The 19,784-nt window shown below is 36.0% G+C and overlaps 1 protein-coding gene across 1 annotated transcript in view; it reads right to left on the reverse strand.

The window, feature by feature from the left end:
• Window positions 1–558: 558 nt before the first annotated feature.
• Window positions 559–19,784, reverse strand: part of LOC134542210 (golgin subfamily A member 1-like) — a 52,942-nt gene continuing 33,716 nt past the window's right edge. Inside the window, exons 7-11 of the mRNA XM_063386286.1 lie at window positions 12,749–12,857; window positions 11,442–11,590; window positions 9,048–9,296; window positions 8,424–8,672; window positions 559–6,249 (exon numbers count right to left, since the gene is read on the reverse strand). Coding sequence (XP_063242356.1) covers window positions 6,094–6,249; window positions 8,424–8,672; window positions 9,048–9,296; window positions 11,442–11,590; window positions 12,749–12,857 — 912 coding nt within the window. The 3' untranslated portion in view covers window positions 559–6,093. The remainder of the gene's footprint in view (window positions 6,250–8,423; window positions 8,673–9,047; window positions 9,297–11,441; window positions 11,591–12,748; window positions 12,858–19,784) is intronic.

Genomic DNA, 19,784 nt, shown 5'->3' on the forward strand with positions numbered 1-19,784 from the left:
TCTCGCTGCCTCTAAACTCTTGCCAATCTATCCTAAGTACTGGTGCTTGCCACTTCGGGAGCCATACTACCATAAACATGTTGTTTTTATCTTAAAAATGTAATTGAACACAAAGTTTTGTAAAGCTAAACCACAAATCCAGTGGTTGTAAATCTTAGAGAATCATGAACTGGTGGCAGTTGCTGTACTTTAGTCCACTATATAGAGCAATCATGGTTTCTACAACACATTACTGCATTTTATAGGTGAACCTGTCGTAGGACAGCAATGCCACACACATCTGACATGAATCATTTTTGCATTTATGCTGGGAACACAAGGATAAAAAAAAACATATAATATATAATACAACTTCTTATGTTATGAGATTTTTTTGTAACAATGTGCAAAGTTTCAGTTTTAACAAACATTAAATAACACAAGAACATTCAGTATACAATAGCACATAACAAATAATTATTTTTAGTTTCACGAGCATTTAAAAAAAAAAAGGAATCTGCTTTAAAATTGGTAAATGAAGATCGGTGAAGGACATTATCACATATCCAAAAACTCACTACCGTGAGAATGCTATAAAGCTATAACTTGGCAAATATTGCTTCAGTAATGCATTGTTTTCATGTTTATCTGAAACTAAAATAATTAATAATTAGAGAAACTCTTAATTATGACAAGGTTCCATTCAGCTAATTAACATTAATGGATTAATGCTATAGATTATTAAGTTACATACTAAATAATTGTCAGCAGCATAATGTTTGATGGGTTCTCACTCAAAATCCAAGACATGAATATCAATCTTGTTCATGGCACAGGAACCAAACCAGCATTTTGGCACTATTTTAGTTGAGCAGTTAACACAATTAACAGTTAACGCACGTGCACACACACACGCACAGATATATATAAAATTAAGGCAAAAAACAAAATTTTTATAGAAATTTGGCAAAAACCAAATGTGAATGATAATTTTACATTATTATAATACAGTGAAACCTCATTATAAAGATTTTTTATTGTAAAGAATATACTTACAGGTCCCAACAAGATGTTTTACATTTATTAACAGTCAGTATAAAGTTTTTTTTTAATAAGTACCAGAAAAGGTTTTTTTTTCCAGGTACGTTGTAATGAGCTTTCACTGTAAACTTACGTATGTCACACCTTACCAAAACGACAATCATTTCATAAATTGATAAACTGCTCTTTCTTTTCTTCAAAATACAAAAGCTTAAGAACAAGTAGTCAACTGCTCTTCTTCAATTTATTCCTGAAAGCCAATCACAATATACAAGTTTGCAGTCAATGATATACATGTTATGATACTAGTTAAAAACAACTATTAAAAATCTAGATATTGTATTTATGTAACTTCTTTCAGCAAAAGATTGTTTAACATCAGAGACAAGACCAGATCAGTCTTTGATGATAATCAATAAAATTTCTCGGAAAAAACATATCTGTACCTCGGAGACACAAGTCACTAAACTAAATTCTTCAGGAATTTATTTTCTTCTTGCCACTTCAATACTCAGCTATTTCTCATTAGTATTAGCATTTAGGACCTTTTGAATGTTGTAATTTTTGATTCTAGGGCCATAATTTTGTAATTAAAAAAATGGCATTTAGTGTGTGTACTTTGTAAGTCCACTTAATTTAGGATCTTTGGAAATGGATATATAACACTACAAAATTAGTAATATAGTTTTTACATCACTGTAACAACAACGTTTAACAAAAACTATTAACTTATTGTTTGCCCTCGAAGTACAGATGCAATATCAGTTTTTTTTATATACATAGAAAGTTCTGTGTGAATTTTAATATTACTTCCTGGTTTGTGGTGTACAGACCTCTGTCCTCCCCAGCTTTGCAGAGTAATTTTTTGCCATTATGTTTTTAAGTAATGCAGTAAGTATCACCGATAAGATGAGCTGAAATCATAGTTACCTTGTTTTCCATAGTTCTATTTTATCATAATATTTTCACAATTAATTTTGATATTTAGTTGGTCCCCCCTCCACCAACCTTTCAGAAAAACAGTTTATGTATGTTTTTATGGGTTCTCACTTTGTTTGCTGGGTTATTGTTCGTATAAATGCATTTTGTCAGTAGTTTATTATTTTTAATTATGTTTTTGTTTGTATTTTACGTTTGGAGTTACTTTCGGCTGAAGTTAACCAGGAGTAAGGTAAAGACAAATATTCCTACTCAACACACTGTAAAACATCTTGGGGCAAAGGAGCACACTTGTTAAAATTAGAAAGTATGTAGTCTCACATCACTAAAAAAAAAAAATACTTTTTTTCTATATTAGTTCACACTGACAATTTTTGAAAAACATTTTTTTTTAACAAAATCACTAATAAAGGTTTTCTAACAAGTATTACTATGTATGATCTTCCATCGGTAACCGGGCTGGTGGAATCGCAAGTTATAAGTGAACCTGAAGCAATCAGCTTGTTACAAAAACATAGATTTTCGGTCTGAGACAAAGTAACCCGTATTAACAGTAAAAACCTTTCTTAATTTTTTTTTCTTGTCTGATATTAATATCAGAAACACTGTATTTTCCGCACGAATCAATTTTTGACTGCACTGCAGTAAATATACCTAAGTTATAAGTGCTTTTATGGCAATGCTACAAATATTATGCAACATAGAATCAAATAACCTGCACAAAGAGGATGTGGGATACGCCGGATGGAATTATCCTTGAATGAGAAACAGTGGCACGCTATAACAGTGGTTCTCAAACTGTGCACCAGGGTGCACTAGTGCACCCTAATAAACTTCCTGCTGTGCCCTGTAGTGACCAGATGTAAAAATAAATATTGTTACTCCATCATACCATTTATTTATGGATATACCATACTTTAACTAACACATTATTTGTAATTGAAATACTACAGGTTTTGCTTTATGTTGCATACGGCACTGCAGTCGCTCTTTACTGTTCGTAAACAAGGCATGCTTAATTTTTTACCACATTTTGTAATATTTGACTAAATTATTGTAGAATATTTGTCACAAATTTATATATGGTGAGCCTATAATTATTTGTAGGATTTAAAATATTCCTAGACTTCAAAAAGTTTGAGAACCACTGGTCTAGAACAACACAGTGATGAAATACGGTGGCAAAGACAGCAAGAACAGGAAAGGAGACAGAAATTAAGCAGCAGTCAACTTCTGCCTTGTTCACGAAGCGTCAGTGGAGGGAGCGTTAAGTTTATCACTGTCAAAACAGCCCAAGTTTGGTTCCAGCGTCAAACTTAATGGCTGTCACTAACTTTCCAAGAATATTTGGCAGTTCATTGCCGTCCACCTACCCCATTTCATTTCTTTTGTCCAGTCTTGCTTAAAACAGTGGTTCCAAAACTCAGGGTTGCAGCCACTGCCCTGAACTTCGCAGCCCAGTTTGTGGGAGACACAAATATGAACAATACAATAATACACAACCATGGAGAAGGGTCACTGGATAACACATCCAGTAAAATATTTTGTTGACACACATTTGTATACATTTGTGGACCACTGGCTTAAAACATGCTACGTATTTACAGAAAACAACCATTAACAAAGAAATTTCTCCAAAGCAGTGAAGTCAAGAAATGATTTTACATTTTCTTCCATTGATTAATTTGCTTTTCATCCTGTGAAGACATACTAAAAATAATATGGTTTAAGACTTTCTCTTCAACAAAATAAAAGCCAATATATTATTTGAGATGCTTTAGTTAAGACTTTAAAGCAAATACACAGTTATACAAAACACTATGTTGTACATAGCAAAAAAGTGTAATGTTAATTCTAACATAAAATACAAAATAATGCTACTGTTGTTACAACTTTATTTCCTACACTGACAAAAAATTATATAAAAAATCATTCATAATGAAAATAGTTTGGTTGTGAATGTTTTCTACACACTGTCTGCAACAAAAATAGTAAACTCAGAAAGTGAATACTACAAAATTATTAATTTATGTACATATATACAGAGTGTTACTGTACTTTAACTAGTAGTAAAAGATGTAATAATTACAAAGATATAAATGTTTTAAAAATTTAGTTTGTTTAGGAAACAACGAAATTACAATAAAAAATTTTTTTAATGATTAGATACACGTCAAATCAACAAAACTCAATATAATTCATCAACACTATTGATAGTTGGCTTTTTTTAAACACATCCAGCCTGGAATAGTGCTGCCATCATAAAATCCACACATGAACATCACAATAATCATTACCATTACTTCTGATATTTTTTATACTTCTTCCAGCCAATACTTTTTTTTTTTCCAATTGTGTTCGTAGCTATCCAATGGAGAATATAACATATGTACACCAAGTCTGAAGGCAGCATTACCTTCGTTTATCTCTTCCAAATCTAATATTGGTAAGAGATAAACAAAAAGAAATTATTAATAAATCAAAACTACAATCAAGCCAAGATAAAGAGTGAATAAAAAGTGGTTTCATCTCTGGACAGATTAAAGTAACTTTTCTAGTTCTATTTTTTTATTTTCGTATTCACTAGAAACCTACTAACTCTGACGTATAGTTGACTTAATTTAATGCTGAGCTGAATTTAGCAATGTCAGAGCTGTTGATCATCCTGGTACACAATGTACTTTTCAACCCACGCAGAAACAAAAAAGACGTGCACATTAAAAGATCTTTTGCAATAAAATATGATATGCAGCCAATGCCCACCTGAGATGGAAGAATGCACTAGAAACACACAGCCTCCACCACAACAAAATAAATGGTACCTCACCACACACATGTTCCATTAATACAGCTGCATCAAGAAACAAGCTTGACCAGGGCTGTCCAGTAAGCGGCCTGTGGGCCAAATGCGGTCCCCCACCAGTTTTTGTGCGGCCTAAATATTTAAGAGAATGCCCCAGTTATAAAATTTAATAGTAACAACTGTAGGCACTGTAGAGTTTTGGTTCAGGGTCACAATTAAAGAGTAACACAAACAATTTTAGATAAGTGCATGAACAGGAACTGCTTTGTTGTTTTCTCGCTTGCAGCGTCACCTACGAAAAGTGGCGACTCCTGAGCACAAAGCATTTTGTGTTCTGCCATTTGCTAAGAGTGAATGTGTAATTTCAGTTCATTGTGCATTTAGTTTAAGTCCTTGACCGTTGGATTGGCCGTAATGGTTGACAAAAACAGAGCTCTTATTCGCTGGCCTCCACATTCACCTGACTTAACACCATGCAATTTTTTTTCCTTTGGGGCTTTATAAAAGATTGCATCTATGTTCCGCCGTTATATAATGATTTGTCAGAGTTGAGATACAGAATTGAAGAGGCTATTGCTTCCATTACTCCAGACATGTTAACCAAAGTGCGAGAAAATTTTTAGTTTAGATTGGCTGTGTGTCATGTAACTAAAGGTGCACATATTGAACATTTATAAGCCAAACTAGGTTAGTTTATCTTCAATTTGATGTATGATCTGTTGTAAATAGTCTAAATTAAACTGTTACAATATACCATTGACGCTTAGACATTCTTTTATGGACATTCTGTACAATACTGTAGGTTGTGATGTAGGGTTCACGGTGGCAGCGAAAGCCAAACTATCTGGCCTCATATAGTGAGCGTCCTGTGTTCGATCCCAACACCCCGGCATGACTCGTGAGCACCGAGTTGGTACCCACATATTTCGGGGCCCACTATAATCTTGGAGATTCATCTCCTTAAGCCTCTGTGCACAAGATTTCAAAGTTAAACCTAAACAAATAACACACACTGCCGTAACCAGTGTGTAAAATAAAAGTTTCATAATTTAAGAACTCTTAAAAAAAATCACTGTTCTTAATTTATGTCAACTGCAGCCAAATAATAACATTATTAATGATAGTGAATGTATGTTTATGTCATTTAACAGCCAAAATAGGTAATTTTCTATGGGTGTTTGCAGGCCACACCTGACCAATAAAATAAAACACATACACACAGCCCTGTGTTGTATTGAAATCGGACAGCCCTGAACTAAACCAACAGCGTCTCAGTTGCGGTTACTCGCTAACGTTCGTGTAAAATACACACGGGTGCCCTGGTGCGCTCATCAGCTGGGCGGGATGGCTTTGGCGGTCTGCCCGTTGCCGAGTCGCGGTCGCGTGCCGAACCACGACATGCGGTACTCCAGGGTCTCCCGGAGCAGACGCTCCTCCTCCGGGGAGAACCTCAGCAGCGTGGAGACCGCCCTGGTCAGGTGCTGGGCCTGCACACAGCGACGCTCTGGGATCGCTCACACTAGCTCGGCTGGGGACACCCGCCGTACCGTCAGCTCACAGTTCCGACACTTTGACGACTGTTGAGATCGCTCCATTCTCGGACAACAGAAAACTACTGTTTGTAACAGTTTCTAAGACACTTACCTCAATATCAAAAGTCGTATCAGTAATTAACACAACCTCAAAAGCAAGTTCATACTGGTTTATCAGTATCGAAAGTGAAATTAACAGCATTTGATATAAAAAAACATAACTTTATCCATTTTTCATTATCAATTGTATCATTTTTATAACGTCACAAAAGACTACAGCCAATGGATTACTTACTTAAGTTTAAAATTAAAAAAAATTATTTTATAATCTAATATTTTCTATATTAAGTTGGTTACGCATGATTAATGTAACATGACTAAAACATGATCTATGTAACCAAATCAAGTCTCTTTCACTTCTGTAATACGTAAATGAATGAATTTTTTTTTTTTTTTTACTTTGCTACCAGCTAACATTTAGTGGAAATTTTGTCTAATATTCACATCAATCTTGTCAGCTATTTGTATGGTGACATCACTTGGTAATCAAGCAAGACATCTTACAATTAAGAACACTTTGACAACCGACAGGAAACTGTATTCACGTACAATTGTTCAAATAATCGGTCACAGCACGCCACCACAAACATTCCACGACACCATGCAGCTAACACCGAGCGACAAAGGTCGTGGTACTTACACTAACATGCAGAGGGGAAGGCGTAAATATCTACTCAGCCCCATAACCCTTCTCTCCACCCTTCACCAACCAGACACTGCAACAAGCACAGTGCCACCAACTTCACACAGCATGCGACACCAGCTAGACCACGTTCAGACCTATGCACCCCCTTTATGGTTTATGGGACAAGTAGTTTTGGAAATAAAAACCAACTGAACGTGGAGGTTGAAAGAAGGGTTATAATTACAATACAATTATTAATGTATGTTCTGATTATGTATTTACAAAGAACACATGGAGAAATAAATTTCTCTCTAAATAGGAAACTACCACGGAAGTCTGAAAAGTCGTAAAATATACTGGATAATAATAGTAAAAATAGTAAAAACTGTACTCAGGAGATATTTACAAAGAGCTTTACTCAATACAGATGATCAAAAAATTAGCTAACACAACAAAACTGTGACGTACTGAACTTCAATATTTTTGAGTCTCACTAATCCATCATAGAATAAAACTAATAATTATAATATTTTTAAAATCATTTAACATTTGTACACATTTCAGTGAGTCTATTTTACACTGCAGCAAACAAGCAGAAATAGAATAAAAAAATTATTTACAGATGGTTTGAAATAACAGAGAACAGCAAGTACTTAAAAACTGACCTACATGTAAACATGTGTTTGCAATTGAGCATGGATTGGTAATATAAATAAAAATTAAAAGAGGTTCAAAGTCAAAACATCAATTATTTCTCCAACCCATTTTATCTATACTATATAGGCACAATGTACTAAAATAATAACAGATTTATGTTATCAAGGTTGTTATTATAATTAGGCATGTACTGTTCTATTTTTTTGTTCCAGTTATGGTTCTTTTAAAATACTCCACCCGAAACCAACTTTTGAAACCTTAGGATCCCAGCATGTAATTTTTTTTTGTTACTTCACGATCTGTAATATTTACATTTATCCTACGCAGAAATTAAACAAAAACATTCTTTCAACGTTACCAAGAATCTCGCGAAACATATATGCCAAGGCATAAGAGTACAGTTTATCTGTCACAACGTATACGATTTACTTCTACAGTATTAAATTGGCAGCACACCCGCCCCTCCAGTAACTCCGTAATTCATTCCAGGAAAACCGAGCTGTAATAAAAACAGAGTGCTAATCAAAAACACTGTTTCCTAAGAGTTTATGTTAATCAAAATAATTAGTCAAGTGTGTTTGTTGCTGACAAACGTTTTAATCAGACACTACTCACGTTAAAATCAGTTTACACTACTAATACCTATAGTATCTTTAAATACATTTTTAAGTAAGTTTAAATAAATGGCTGAAGAGATTTCTGCAGCACCAGGGTAATATTCATGGTTCTCCGCGACTGCTAAACTGCAAGGATGAGGGGAACCGAGTGCAGAGTGCCAGGGACGCACCTCACACTCGCGGCTGGTCAGGAACTTGATGAGCACGTGCTTGAGGTAGGTGAAGTTGACGTCGTCGCCGCCGCGCTGGTGGGCCCGGTGCTGCAGCTGCCGGCTGGAGGAGGGGTCCAGCACGGCCGGGGCGGGGGCCGGGGGCGGGGGGGCTTCCGCGTCGCCGTCCAGGCCCTGCGAGGGGCACCGCAGCTCCCGCTGCAGCGTCTTCTTCATGTCCCCCAGCCGCTGCTGCAGCACCTTGATTTGCTGCGCACCACACATTCCACACCGTGTTCCACCACGTTCCAGCACAGAGTACCAAAGTTTCAAAAAAACACAGAAACGGGCCATCTCATAACAGTTTCATTACTTTTTCGAGAAATTTTGTTAGTCACTTGCAGACACCTTGCTTTTAGCTTTCTAACATAAATTTCCTGCACGTTCCTGCGAATAGTAGATCCATTTAATGTGTCCGAAAATAAGTTTAAAGAAAATAATATCAATAGGTATTGTAGATACTCTTGATAAATGAAAGCGAGAACATTTAAAATTTTTAGTTTTACATTCAGTTGACAAAGACATCTGAGACAGACTTGCATCATACAATCCGAGCATTTGCCTGCAAGACGAAGAGGGGTGTACCTTGTTCCTGTCGGCCAGCTGCTCCTCGAGCTGGGCCACGCCCTGGCGCAGGGCGTACTCCGTGGCGGCGGCCGCCTGCTTGTCGTGCTCCAGCCCCTCCAGGTCCCGCAGCCTCCGGGCCAGCTGGTCGAGCTGGCCGTCCCTCTGGGCCAGGTCGCGCTCCAGGCCGGACGCCCGCTGCTGCAGCTCCGCCAGCTCCCGCTCCTGCTCCCGCAGCTGCTGCCGGGCCAGCTCCCCCTGCTGGCCCACCTGCACCCCGCACACGCCCGTCCGTCAGACCGTCTCCTTCGGGACCACCACCGTGCCGCATTAGCAAACGTAAACATAGTTTTAACTGTAATACAAATTAATCTATACTAATATTATAAAGCTGAAGAGTTTGTTTGTTTGAACGCGCTAATCTCAGGAACCACTATCCCCAATTTGAACAATTCTTTCAGTGTTGGATAGTACATTTATCGAGGAAGGCTATAGGCTATATTATATTATCAATAACATTAGGGATCCTTACTAAAAGTCAAATTTAGAATCAAATGCGTTGGAGGGGGTTAGATACAACATGCAGTACACGTACGAAGTGTGTGTTGACAATGCCGCAGGGGCTAGAAGTTTATTTCCTATTGCCTATTAACATTGTTGCCACGCACTAGAAGCCTTATCATTCTTAATTTTCCCATACAAGTAAAAAACACCCGTGTGATATTAACAACGAAGCAATCAGTACCCTCATAAGAGTTCAATTAGTATTTAAATACTTTTTATCATTTTAAATCGCAAACCTAAACTATTGTTTTTTTTTCCTCTCTCTGTGTTTAATTTGTTTTTTTATTGTCCTTTTTTTCAAGTATTTATATTTTACAGACTTGAAACTTCACAGTAATGTTCCTTATGTTACGCAGGATGACTTTTCCGAAAATTAGATCCCATGGGTGGTTAAAACCGGCAACAGTGGGTACTTTGTCTGCATGAGAACAGGATTTTGCATTGTTCATGCCTTCTGCGTCTCCATGGCAACGGGCATTGCGCGGCAGTGGCGTACCCACAAGGAGGGGCATGTATAATGAGCGGCGCAAGAGTGATCTGCCTGTAGACCGCCGTAGCGAAGTACGGGTACATCAGTTGTACGTTGCGTGCACGAGTCGAGAAACCATCGGTGCTATTCATTTTCTCTCCGGTACATTATACAGCATTGTAATAAAGTTTCACTGAATTTTTTTTATTTACCATTACTGTAAATGGGAGATGTGGCTTAATTTTTTTCCATTAGTATAGCCGTGCGAAGCCGGGTCGGGCACCTAGTAATTAATATGCAGTGCAATGGTATTTAAAACAAGTTGTAATAAGTTGTTCAGTAGACAGTAGAAATACACATGAGCATTGCTTGTCTTCCACAATCATTATGGAAATGAACCTGTGAAACGTTAAACGTAACCCACTAGAAAATAGGAAACACCGTAATGAAATGAAAACCAACAGTAACGATGAATTGTGAGCGAACTAAAAATGCCAGCAGCACAGTAATGAACTTAAAATAAAACTTTATGACAAATATAAAACAAATAAAAATTAGTCAGAAGTTTACCACTATGGCTAGCTCATATTTGAAGTATTGTACTCTTCATTTCGGTCTTATGAAACTTCACAATTTCAAAATTTTTGAGTAGAAAAAGTTGCATTATTAATAAAAATGTTATTATTTGCAAATTTTATGTACATTTTTCTAAAAGTTTTAATGAGTTTGCATATGAGTGAATATTATATTTAAAAAAAAACTTCCTCCAATATTTGCTATAATGGAAAAAAAAAATTATTTTATTTAGTGAATCTTAACTCATAAATGTATTTTTTTTTAAATTGAAATTATGGTCTTCTATAGTTTTACTTCTGTTTCACTGAAGAACATCAGATTTTGCACACCTCTCAACCAGTGATCTGGCTCTGTCATAGTAACTGCTACACAATGATCATGTCCACAGTAAACTTGGCATTATAAGTATCCCACTTACACAGTGGTTTGCATATGCCAAAATATACGTATGAAATGATGACTCATTTTTGACCACAATAGACTTTAAACAAAGGATTTTTTTTTTCTTAATAATAAAATGGTACATGATCGTTGATCATTAACACATCACATGCATGTGTGCAAAAGTTGTGGGATCGTCCCAACATTCCGCCATGACTCAAATTTATGAACACAGAGTTGGTATCATCTTAGAGGTCTAGTTGCCTTAAGTCTCTAAGAATGACCATGCAACCTAAAAACTGCCATTATTTTTCACACTTCAAAGAGGTAAGGTGATAACATTTTGAAATGAAATCCTGAATGCTCACTCTATCTGGTTCCCATAACCCTGAGAGCGGAGAGTACAGACAAACTCAGCAACCCACCTCCGCATTTCGCATCAGCACCACGTCTTTTTCATCTCGCTCCTTCTGCAACTGGATGCTCAGGTCTGAACTGCGGGTTTTCTCATCGTCCAGATTCCTTCTCAACTGCGTCACATCCTCACCCAGAGAAGTGTTCATGTTCTTCTCACCTGCAGACAAAATTAAAATGTTATCACATTATCAAAATTAAAAAAAGTTAAACTAAAAGAGCAAAAAAGTGATGGTACTTTCTCAATTTTTAAAATAATATATGGTACGATTTGATACAAATTAAAAAAATATATATTATTTTATGTTAATTAATTCTGACTATTCACATTGAACCTATGAGCTCCAGATACACATAATAGGGAGAAACAACTCATACCATTTGGTACATATTTTTTCAGTAGCTCTTAAGACTTTCATTAGAATTGGTGTTCTAGTTATTGCACCAAGGCATATTAAAAATACTGCTTGATGGGTCTGAGGTACCAAAGAAATAGCAAAGCATCAGATACCAAGATATTCTGCTTGCTATTTAACCATTAAATACATTTTTACTTATGGGAGTCAACACTTGGCTGAGATACTACTATACACACACACACACTCACAAATAATTTATTTCTTGGACAAATCTATTTCAAGCAAGTCTAAATAACACAATAAATACGTAAAAACCTAAGCTAATACGCATACCAATTATAATACTACTGTTATATGAATCTAAATTGATTTTCCATCAGTCAACCAAAAACAAACGACAGGAAAACACAAGATAACAAAAAATAATAAAATAACCACACTATAAAACAAAAAATACTAAGACTTAAAGAATCAACAGACCCTATAATTTTAAAAGTCATCAAACTAATGCAGAGACAAACAAACAACAACAAAAAAACACCTACATTCACAGTAAATAAATATAAGGATGATAAATACTTGTCAAAGTAACAACCACAAAAAGAAAAGACCAGTGATTAAATAATCGGTGAATGTAAGGGGAGGGGGAACTATACAAAAAGAAGCAAATAGCCCAATTCATTGGTAGTGAAAAACAAAGTAGGTCGGCACAGACGACAACACGGGACTTCGGGTCTGGAATCGAACCCATTCTTCAGGTGAGAGACGGGACACAGAGCCATGGAGTAGATTTGAACTGCCTCGTAACATTAGCGCAACACCTTTAGTAATCACTATCTTTCAGATTACTCTCACTGCAGTGTTAAGCTCACCAGCTCAAAGCCTATACTACCTTACACGTTAATTCTTTACATAAATAAAATAAATAATCAAAAATTGTGAGGCAAACTTCTACAAACCCTCCAATGAAGTACTGAGTTTAGTGCACTGCTCTTTGAGTTCCTCAACTTCTTTCTCGAGTTCTTCCAAGCGGCTCTTCATCACCTCGCTCTCTGCAGACGCAGCCTCCTTCAACAAAACAGTTTCAACAGTATTGTCTACTCTCACGACACAACAGCTTCAACTCTGGGAAGTAAAATATCTGGCATTTCATTCTACACGTCCTAATAACAAAAATTAATACACTGACAGTAGAGGTGGAAGTGTTGGCCAGCACGGATTGCCCTGAATGATGGCAAGCACACGTACGTGAAACACGAATGAAATGTTATTAAGTAACAAACTGGACAACCCCGCAAACCACCGCAACTGCTCAAAGAGAAATGCCAGTTCACACACTTCCCCAGCTGAATGAACTGAAGCCAATGAGAGTAAAAATAACTAGCACCAAGTAAAATGGAGACAAATGAGGAACAGCTCTATGCTATCAACGCTATCATACACGTGATATGTACGACTTACTTGCCACCCACTCAAGAGCAAACCAAATGCTTTAAAGATTGATGCTGGACAGTTCTGTGGGCATGCTGATATAACATGCAAGAGAGTTTTGAAAATTACCACACAGCAACATATTGTTATATTTTCTAATCTGATTAAATTTGACTGATGAGTTATGAGACCTTTTTTTTAATGGAGTGTAGATGTTTGCTTATGTACTGCCATCCGTTGTTCAGAAGTGACAACTGTACCCAATTTTCTAGCAAGTTTTTGCGCTGTCCAGTATTAGTCTTTGGTGTATCTAAACAAACAAAACTGGGAACATGACACCTGCTGAATTTACTACACATTAAACCTGAAAGCACAAATTTTATTGCTACTTACATTCACCACCCCAAAAAGTACTGAAACTGTAAAATACTTCCCTTAGCTTCAGAGTCCAGCACCTTACCTGTGATGCAAGCAGTGTCGCCGTGGCAACAAGTTTAAAGAAAAGCAGCGCTGTTGGGTCAGACACCTGCCTCAGGGGCAGGGGAAGCAGGGTGTTCACATCGCACACGAGCCACAAACTACAGCACTATACGACTACAGCAGGCTCTAAACCACTTGGGTACCGACCAGGCACTCGCAGATAAACCCGAGAGTAGGCTGAGGGGTTGAGATCAAACCCTCGCCTCGCCACATCACGGTGACTCGGCCAATACCACGAGACGCAAGATTTTATGGTTTTATTTTGAGACCAATTTCATTTTTTAAAACAGAAGATTTCAGTGTTATTGTTTTTTGTTTTTTTTTTTATGAATTCTGTTTCGTCATAAAATAGCATATTACTCAGCAAATACAACACTTGTTTCATGATACCTATTTCACCAAACCAGTATAAATTGGACTTACATGATGTACTTTTATAATATAATAATTTGTAATAAGCATGTCTAGGACAAAACTACTTGGAACAATAAAACAAAATCGACAAGTATTTGTGTGATAGAAAAACATAACGTTGTAATGTAAAAAAAAAAGAGTTGCTAATAATAGTTACAAGATCAAAAACAAGTTAAAATGTATAATCTACAATCTATTTTGTACATAAACTTTGGTACAAACTACATGTTAAATAAATTACATTCATAGAATTTAATATTTTAAAAAATAACATTTCTGTAACTTCAGTTAAGTTTTGGTTAAAAATGCTGATTAATTTCATGATCTTAGTTGCTTTTTGGTGCTTTATGGTGCATTAACTTGAATTTCGGTGTTATGTGGTATATTGAGATACTTTTCGATATTATTTCCATTTTATTGCAAATCATCATATAATCTTGTTCCTTTCAAGACCCATTGTAGCTTCGGATGACGCACTGCATTGCAATGTTTAATGATAACAGTTCTACTGTTCCTTTAACATCCTACACACAATGCTGTGCAGGTTAGTGATCTTGTGATCAAAGCTTTTGGAAGGTTCAGTTCTTCATTTAGGCGAGGGATATAGGACCGGGAAGGTGGTAGGTGTTATAATGTAAAAATACCGGCTAGGGAGGAATTTTTAAGTTAACAGGCCAAAATGGCTAAACAAATATGTGTATTTTTAACACTCATAACGTACAGAATTTGACAAATTAACATCTGGTTAAGTTCAAGTTCAATAATTTTTAGAAGTTGAATAAACATTCCTTAACAAACAAAAATCACAAAATATAATGGTTATGATTGATGCAAAAAAAAAAGCATGATTTGGTAAAAGTAATTCCCAAATTTAAATATGAGTGTCATTAAAAAAAACTTCTTTGAAAATGTTTATTTGTCAGCACTACTAGCTGGGCATACACTGCCCAGCAATATAAATATAAATATAAATATAAATATAAATAAATAAATATATATATATATATATATATATATATATATATAAATAAATAAATGTATATAAAAAATAGACATTTAAAATCAATCTGCCAATTAAAAAATGGATCTGTAAAGCTCTCTCATCCAAGTTTCTAAGCTGGTCAGTATGCAAGGTTGGAAGTCAAAACAGCAGACTTCTTCCTCTATGTTAGCAGGCATTGCAGACAAACATTCCTAATGTATATCTACCGTGTGCAGGAAAGAGAGAAATCACGAACCTTTAACAATAATAAAATTAATACACCAAAAACTGGTTCCAAAATAATAAGATTTAACTTGTGTAACGAAATGTTCTGAAACTTGAGACCGGGCTATGCCTGGGAGAATCGAACAAAGGCAGGCGAGTCAGGATATATCATCAGCTTTGGGTGAAGTGCCAAGAACTGCTTCTACCAATGACTAGTATAGTAAGCATCAGTTGAGAGAAAAGTGCACTATGTCCGTAATCCTTGGTCGAAGGCAACCAAGACTCCCACTTCTACACCCGAGTCCATGCCGCGGCCCTAGCAGCAGGCAGATACGCAAGCAACTGCACTACAAAGAGTAACATAGCTTTGAAAACACTGCAGAGATCACATTATAACAAGGCTAATATTTACAGCACTGCCAAAGCATTTAAAAATATCTACTTCTGATAAATATTCCCAATTTTCAGAGTATTAAATATTTTTTAACCATTCATGCACACCAAATTCATTTTTGTGAATTGTGGTTATATTTCTTACTACCCATTCTCCATTAACGATTAATGACTCCTAGGTATTTTACCATTGTACCACTGTACATCTTGTTCATGAGAAACATCCTGTTTTTTTCTATTAGTTATGGCATCACACTTTATATCTTCTTTGTCATCAAGTATGCAACAAATATATCTAGAATAGTATGATGAATTTGAGTAAAATTAGTTTTAATGGATATTTCGTGACAATTTTTAAAGTAAACATGAAATTAAATTTTTTTATGAACATAAAAAGTGTTCATACATTAAACAATAAAAATTTAGAAATTGAGAAATTTTTAAGACAGCTAGCTAGAGGTGCAATATCAAGTTAAAGAGGAAATAAAAAGCATTATCAGCTCCCAAAAAACAATGATTGGCAAAATTTGTAATGAAAGATTGCCACTACATGGCTTCAGTTCATATTTAATACTTTATCATGAATAGAGATCACAGACTTTCGCAACCATTTCTGCGGTTTCTTGGCTTGTGGGATTAAGTCATTCGAGGGCGAAGGTTACAGACATTTCAGTCAACACTGCAGTCAACATCATTAGGGTAGCAGCTACCCTCTAATGATGGTGACTGCAGTGTCGACCAAAACAAGTGAAACCTTCGCTTTGACGTGGCTAAATTCCGCAAGCCAAGAAACTTAATATTATGAATATGTTTGGTAGAAAACCAGAAATCTTTCAGCAAATCAAAACATAAAGCGAAACATTTCAACAAAAACTTTTAATTCATTTCAAAGGCATATTTCGCAAATGCATTAAGTTAGTAACGAAAACCATTTAACACGAATGACCAGATTTTATAAATAATTCTTTTATTTTGTTTTTATTGTCTCTGAAACTCTTGCTATAAAGCAGAGATGGTGGACTGGAGGATCAAGACATTTGTTTCGTATTGCCCGCCTGAAGCACTGTTCAACAAAGTTTGCAAATATGTTGAATAAGTTGTCAGCATACACTTCTATTATGAAGCCATGATGTTCTCACAGAAATACTTTAAAAATTTTATTTATAGTGTTACGGGGGTACTAGAGGCGAGGCAACGAGACAGACCAGACGGCTTGGCATGCCGGCCAGCGAGGGGTCCAGGGAAGGCTCCACCTCCCGGACCGGTAGCGCCCGCCCCTCTGTGGTTATCCGATTAGGAGCAGCGCCTCTCTAACTGCCTCTCGAGTGTCCCGCATGTTCCCAGAGTGCCGTAACTAGGACGCCACTGTTCTCGGAGCTTCGAGAGTTAAGTCGAGGATCCCGATGACGCGACACTTCGGAGAGCTACGAGACTTGGCAGGCCTGTGGCGAGCAGTGTGGGAGTGACAAGAGGCAGGTGGCGACACTGGCACGTGCGCGCACAAGGTGGTGATATCGACAGATCCTCGGAAACGACCCGCGGGGGCAGTGAAGTGAAGAGGGCGAGTGACCTTCAGGTGAGCGAAAGTGGACGATGAGTGACGGACTTCGTGTGTGAGGATGGCTGCATCTGGGACTGTGTTGTGTGTGTGTGTGTGGTGGGTGTGGGACAGGTGCGTGGTAAGAAACAAGCAGTAAATGAACCACTGTCAAGCTGAGCTCCAGTGGGGAGAGTAAATTGTGGATTTTATGAATAAGTGATTAATTTGTGGGCAGACAATTTAAGTGTTGTAATTTAATTATTAAAAGTGTAAATATTAGCTAAGAAATAAAACTCTTGTTAGTTATTTAGGCTATCCTTTTGGAACTGTTCCACTTGTAACAATATTTATGTAGTCAGTCTATTGTTTCATGGTAATTCTTCTTAAAAGATTTTTTTGTAATACTATTTTAGGAGAATTATGTTCCATCTCTTCAACACATGTTTATAACAGTGTTTATTGAAAATTCTACGGAATAATACAACATTGAAAAGTTGTTTAAGGTATTTAAGATTAACTCATATGTCTTGGCCCATGGATTAGTTACAAAAAAGATTTATGGCCCCCAAAATGAGTCAATTTAGCCATCACCGCTAACTAGCAAACTGACATCACAAAAAACTCTGAACAGCATCAACAATAAATGATACTCAATACATATATTAGCTCTATGATAAATTCACGATAAGCTCCCTTACCTATTTTGCCACAAAGAAGTAACGCAACAGGTACAACTTCTGAATGAATGTGGCAGCTAGAAGGAACATGCAAGATAGCAAAAGAAGATATTGGGGTTAAACAAGTTTGGGGCTAAGCAATATGAAACTTGAGATGAATTACTACACAAACGCAGTAATACAATGAAATAAAACAAAAAAATAAATTGGGAAAAAAAACTATTTTATTTTAATAATATTTATTTTACAGCACAAAACAACTAGATATACAATATAAACAATTTTAAATTAAATATAAAAAATTTTAAAATTAAATCATCAAATCAGGATCACACAAAATGTGGTTTACTGCACAGTCTCAAAAACATAGGTAAGCCGGAAAAAAAATAGTATAATTTCGACTTTTAATAGTTGTACTTATTTACATAATATACATTAAATGTCACAATATAAATAAAAATTCAGACTTCATAAGTAAAAATTTTGTGTACTTGACACTATTGAGAAGTTTGGAGGAAAACTAACTCTGAAACTAGTTCTAATACCGGGTATAAAGAAGCAGATAGTAGTTGTAAATGCAAAGGCACTCAAAATGAAAACCAGGATTTTACTAATAAATGAACTGTTAGAGGAAAACATGCGCATGCAGTTAGAAGAACCAGATAATCACTATGCAAACATAAAGTAAAATATGTACTTGCAACATAAAGCTAGAAGTTGTACTTTTTTATTGCTGGATCAATAACTAATCCACTTATCTGTGGGCTAACATTAATATTTAGGTAGAATTTTCTAATCGGCCAAGATATTTATTCACAAGGAAAAAGCTGAGCTGGATGCAAGATTTTGACACCTTCACTCCAAAATCTTCCTGTTCCACTCTTGATAAATTACTTCATTTTGCTTTTGCGTTATTTCAACCCAATGGCGGACATTTTCGCATCAAAAGTCCTCTCTTTATCAGCTCACCATAAAAAAAAAGTGATGTTAGTTAATTTTAGATGCCTTTAACAAAAACTTTTTTTGGGAAGTACCTTATAGTAAAAAATACGGATAAAATCTTAAAAAAAGAATTTAATAATTTACGTTTTTCAAATATTCCTTTGCTTCTAGGCATAAGCATTACAAAAAATTAAAAACAAAGTAAAGTTTTGTAACTCGCTGAAAATTATAATGTGTAAACAAGTGATCATAAGACCTTCAGTAAGGCAAACAGCAAGTCACTATGGCATATCTAACGGGACAGACCCCTTACACCTCTGCCCACCCTGCATACCTTCATGGGGTTCGAATGTAACTAGGGCCACATGTAAATCTTTTTTAATAATGAATAAAAAACATTATTAATAAATGTGTCAGTTTAATTTTACCTTAAGACTATTTAGGCAGTTTGCCATCCAGCTGTAATGATTTTATGTATTTTAAGATATTTTGGTATTCAAGGGCAATACTAATCTACAAAAATTTCTTGTAAGTCTCATTTCAGTCTATAAGATGTTACCGTAATACTGATGGTAGATTAATTTTAAATGATTTGTTTTATTCCAATTAATTTTTTGTTTTTGAATTCGAAATCAGTTAGAAGCAAGGCTGAGCTACCAGCATGTATGCCGCAGTTAAGAACAGTATGTGTTCCAGGAACAAAGTCACAGCAGTCTATTTTTACGAATGTACAGCAACACGTAATTTTGTAATTAACTGGGAAAGTCGCGTGGTGCTTGTGTTTTGGAGACTGCTTTTGTCAAACTGTGTTTGGTATTTGAAGTGAGCAGAAGTTCATTACACCTCTTGTCCCTCAAAGACATTTCGTTCATCTGTGTGTTCTTTCGTTTTGGATCCTTAACCAAATCGTA

Source organism: Bacillus rossius, assembly GCF_032445375.1.
Source record: "Bacillus rossius redtenbacheri isolate Brsri chromosome 4 unlocalized genomic scaffold, Brsri_v3 Brsri_v3_scf4_2, whole genome shotgun sequence".
Classification (NCBI taxonomy): Eukaryota; Metazoa; Arthropoda; class Insecta; order Phasmatodea; family Bacillidae; genus Bacillus; species Bacillus rossius.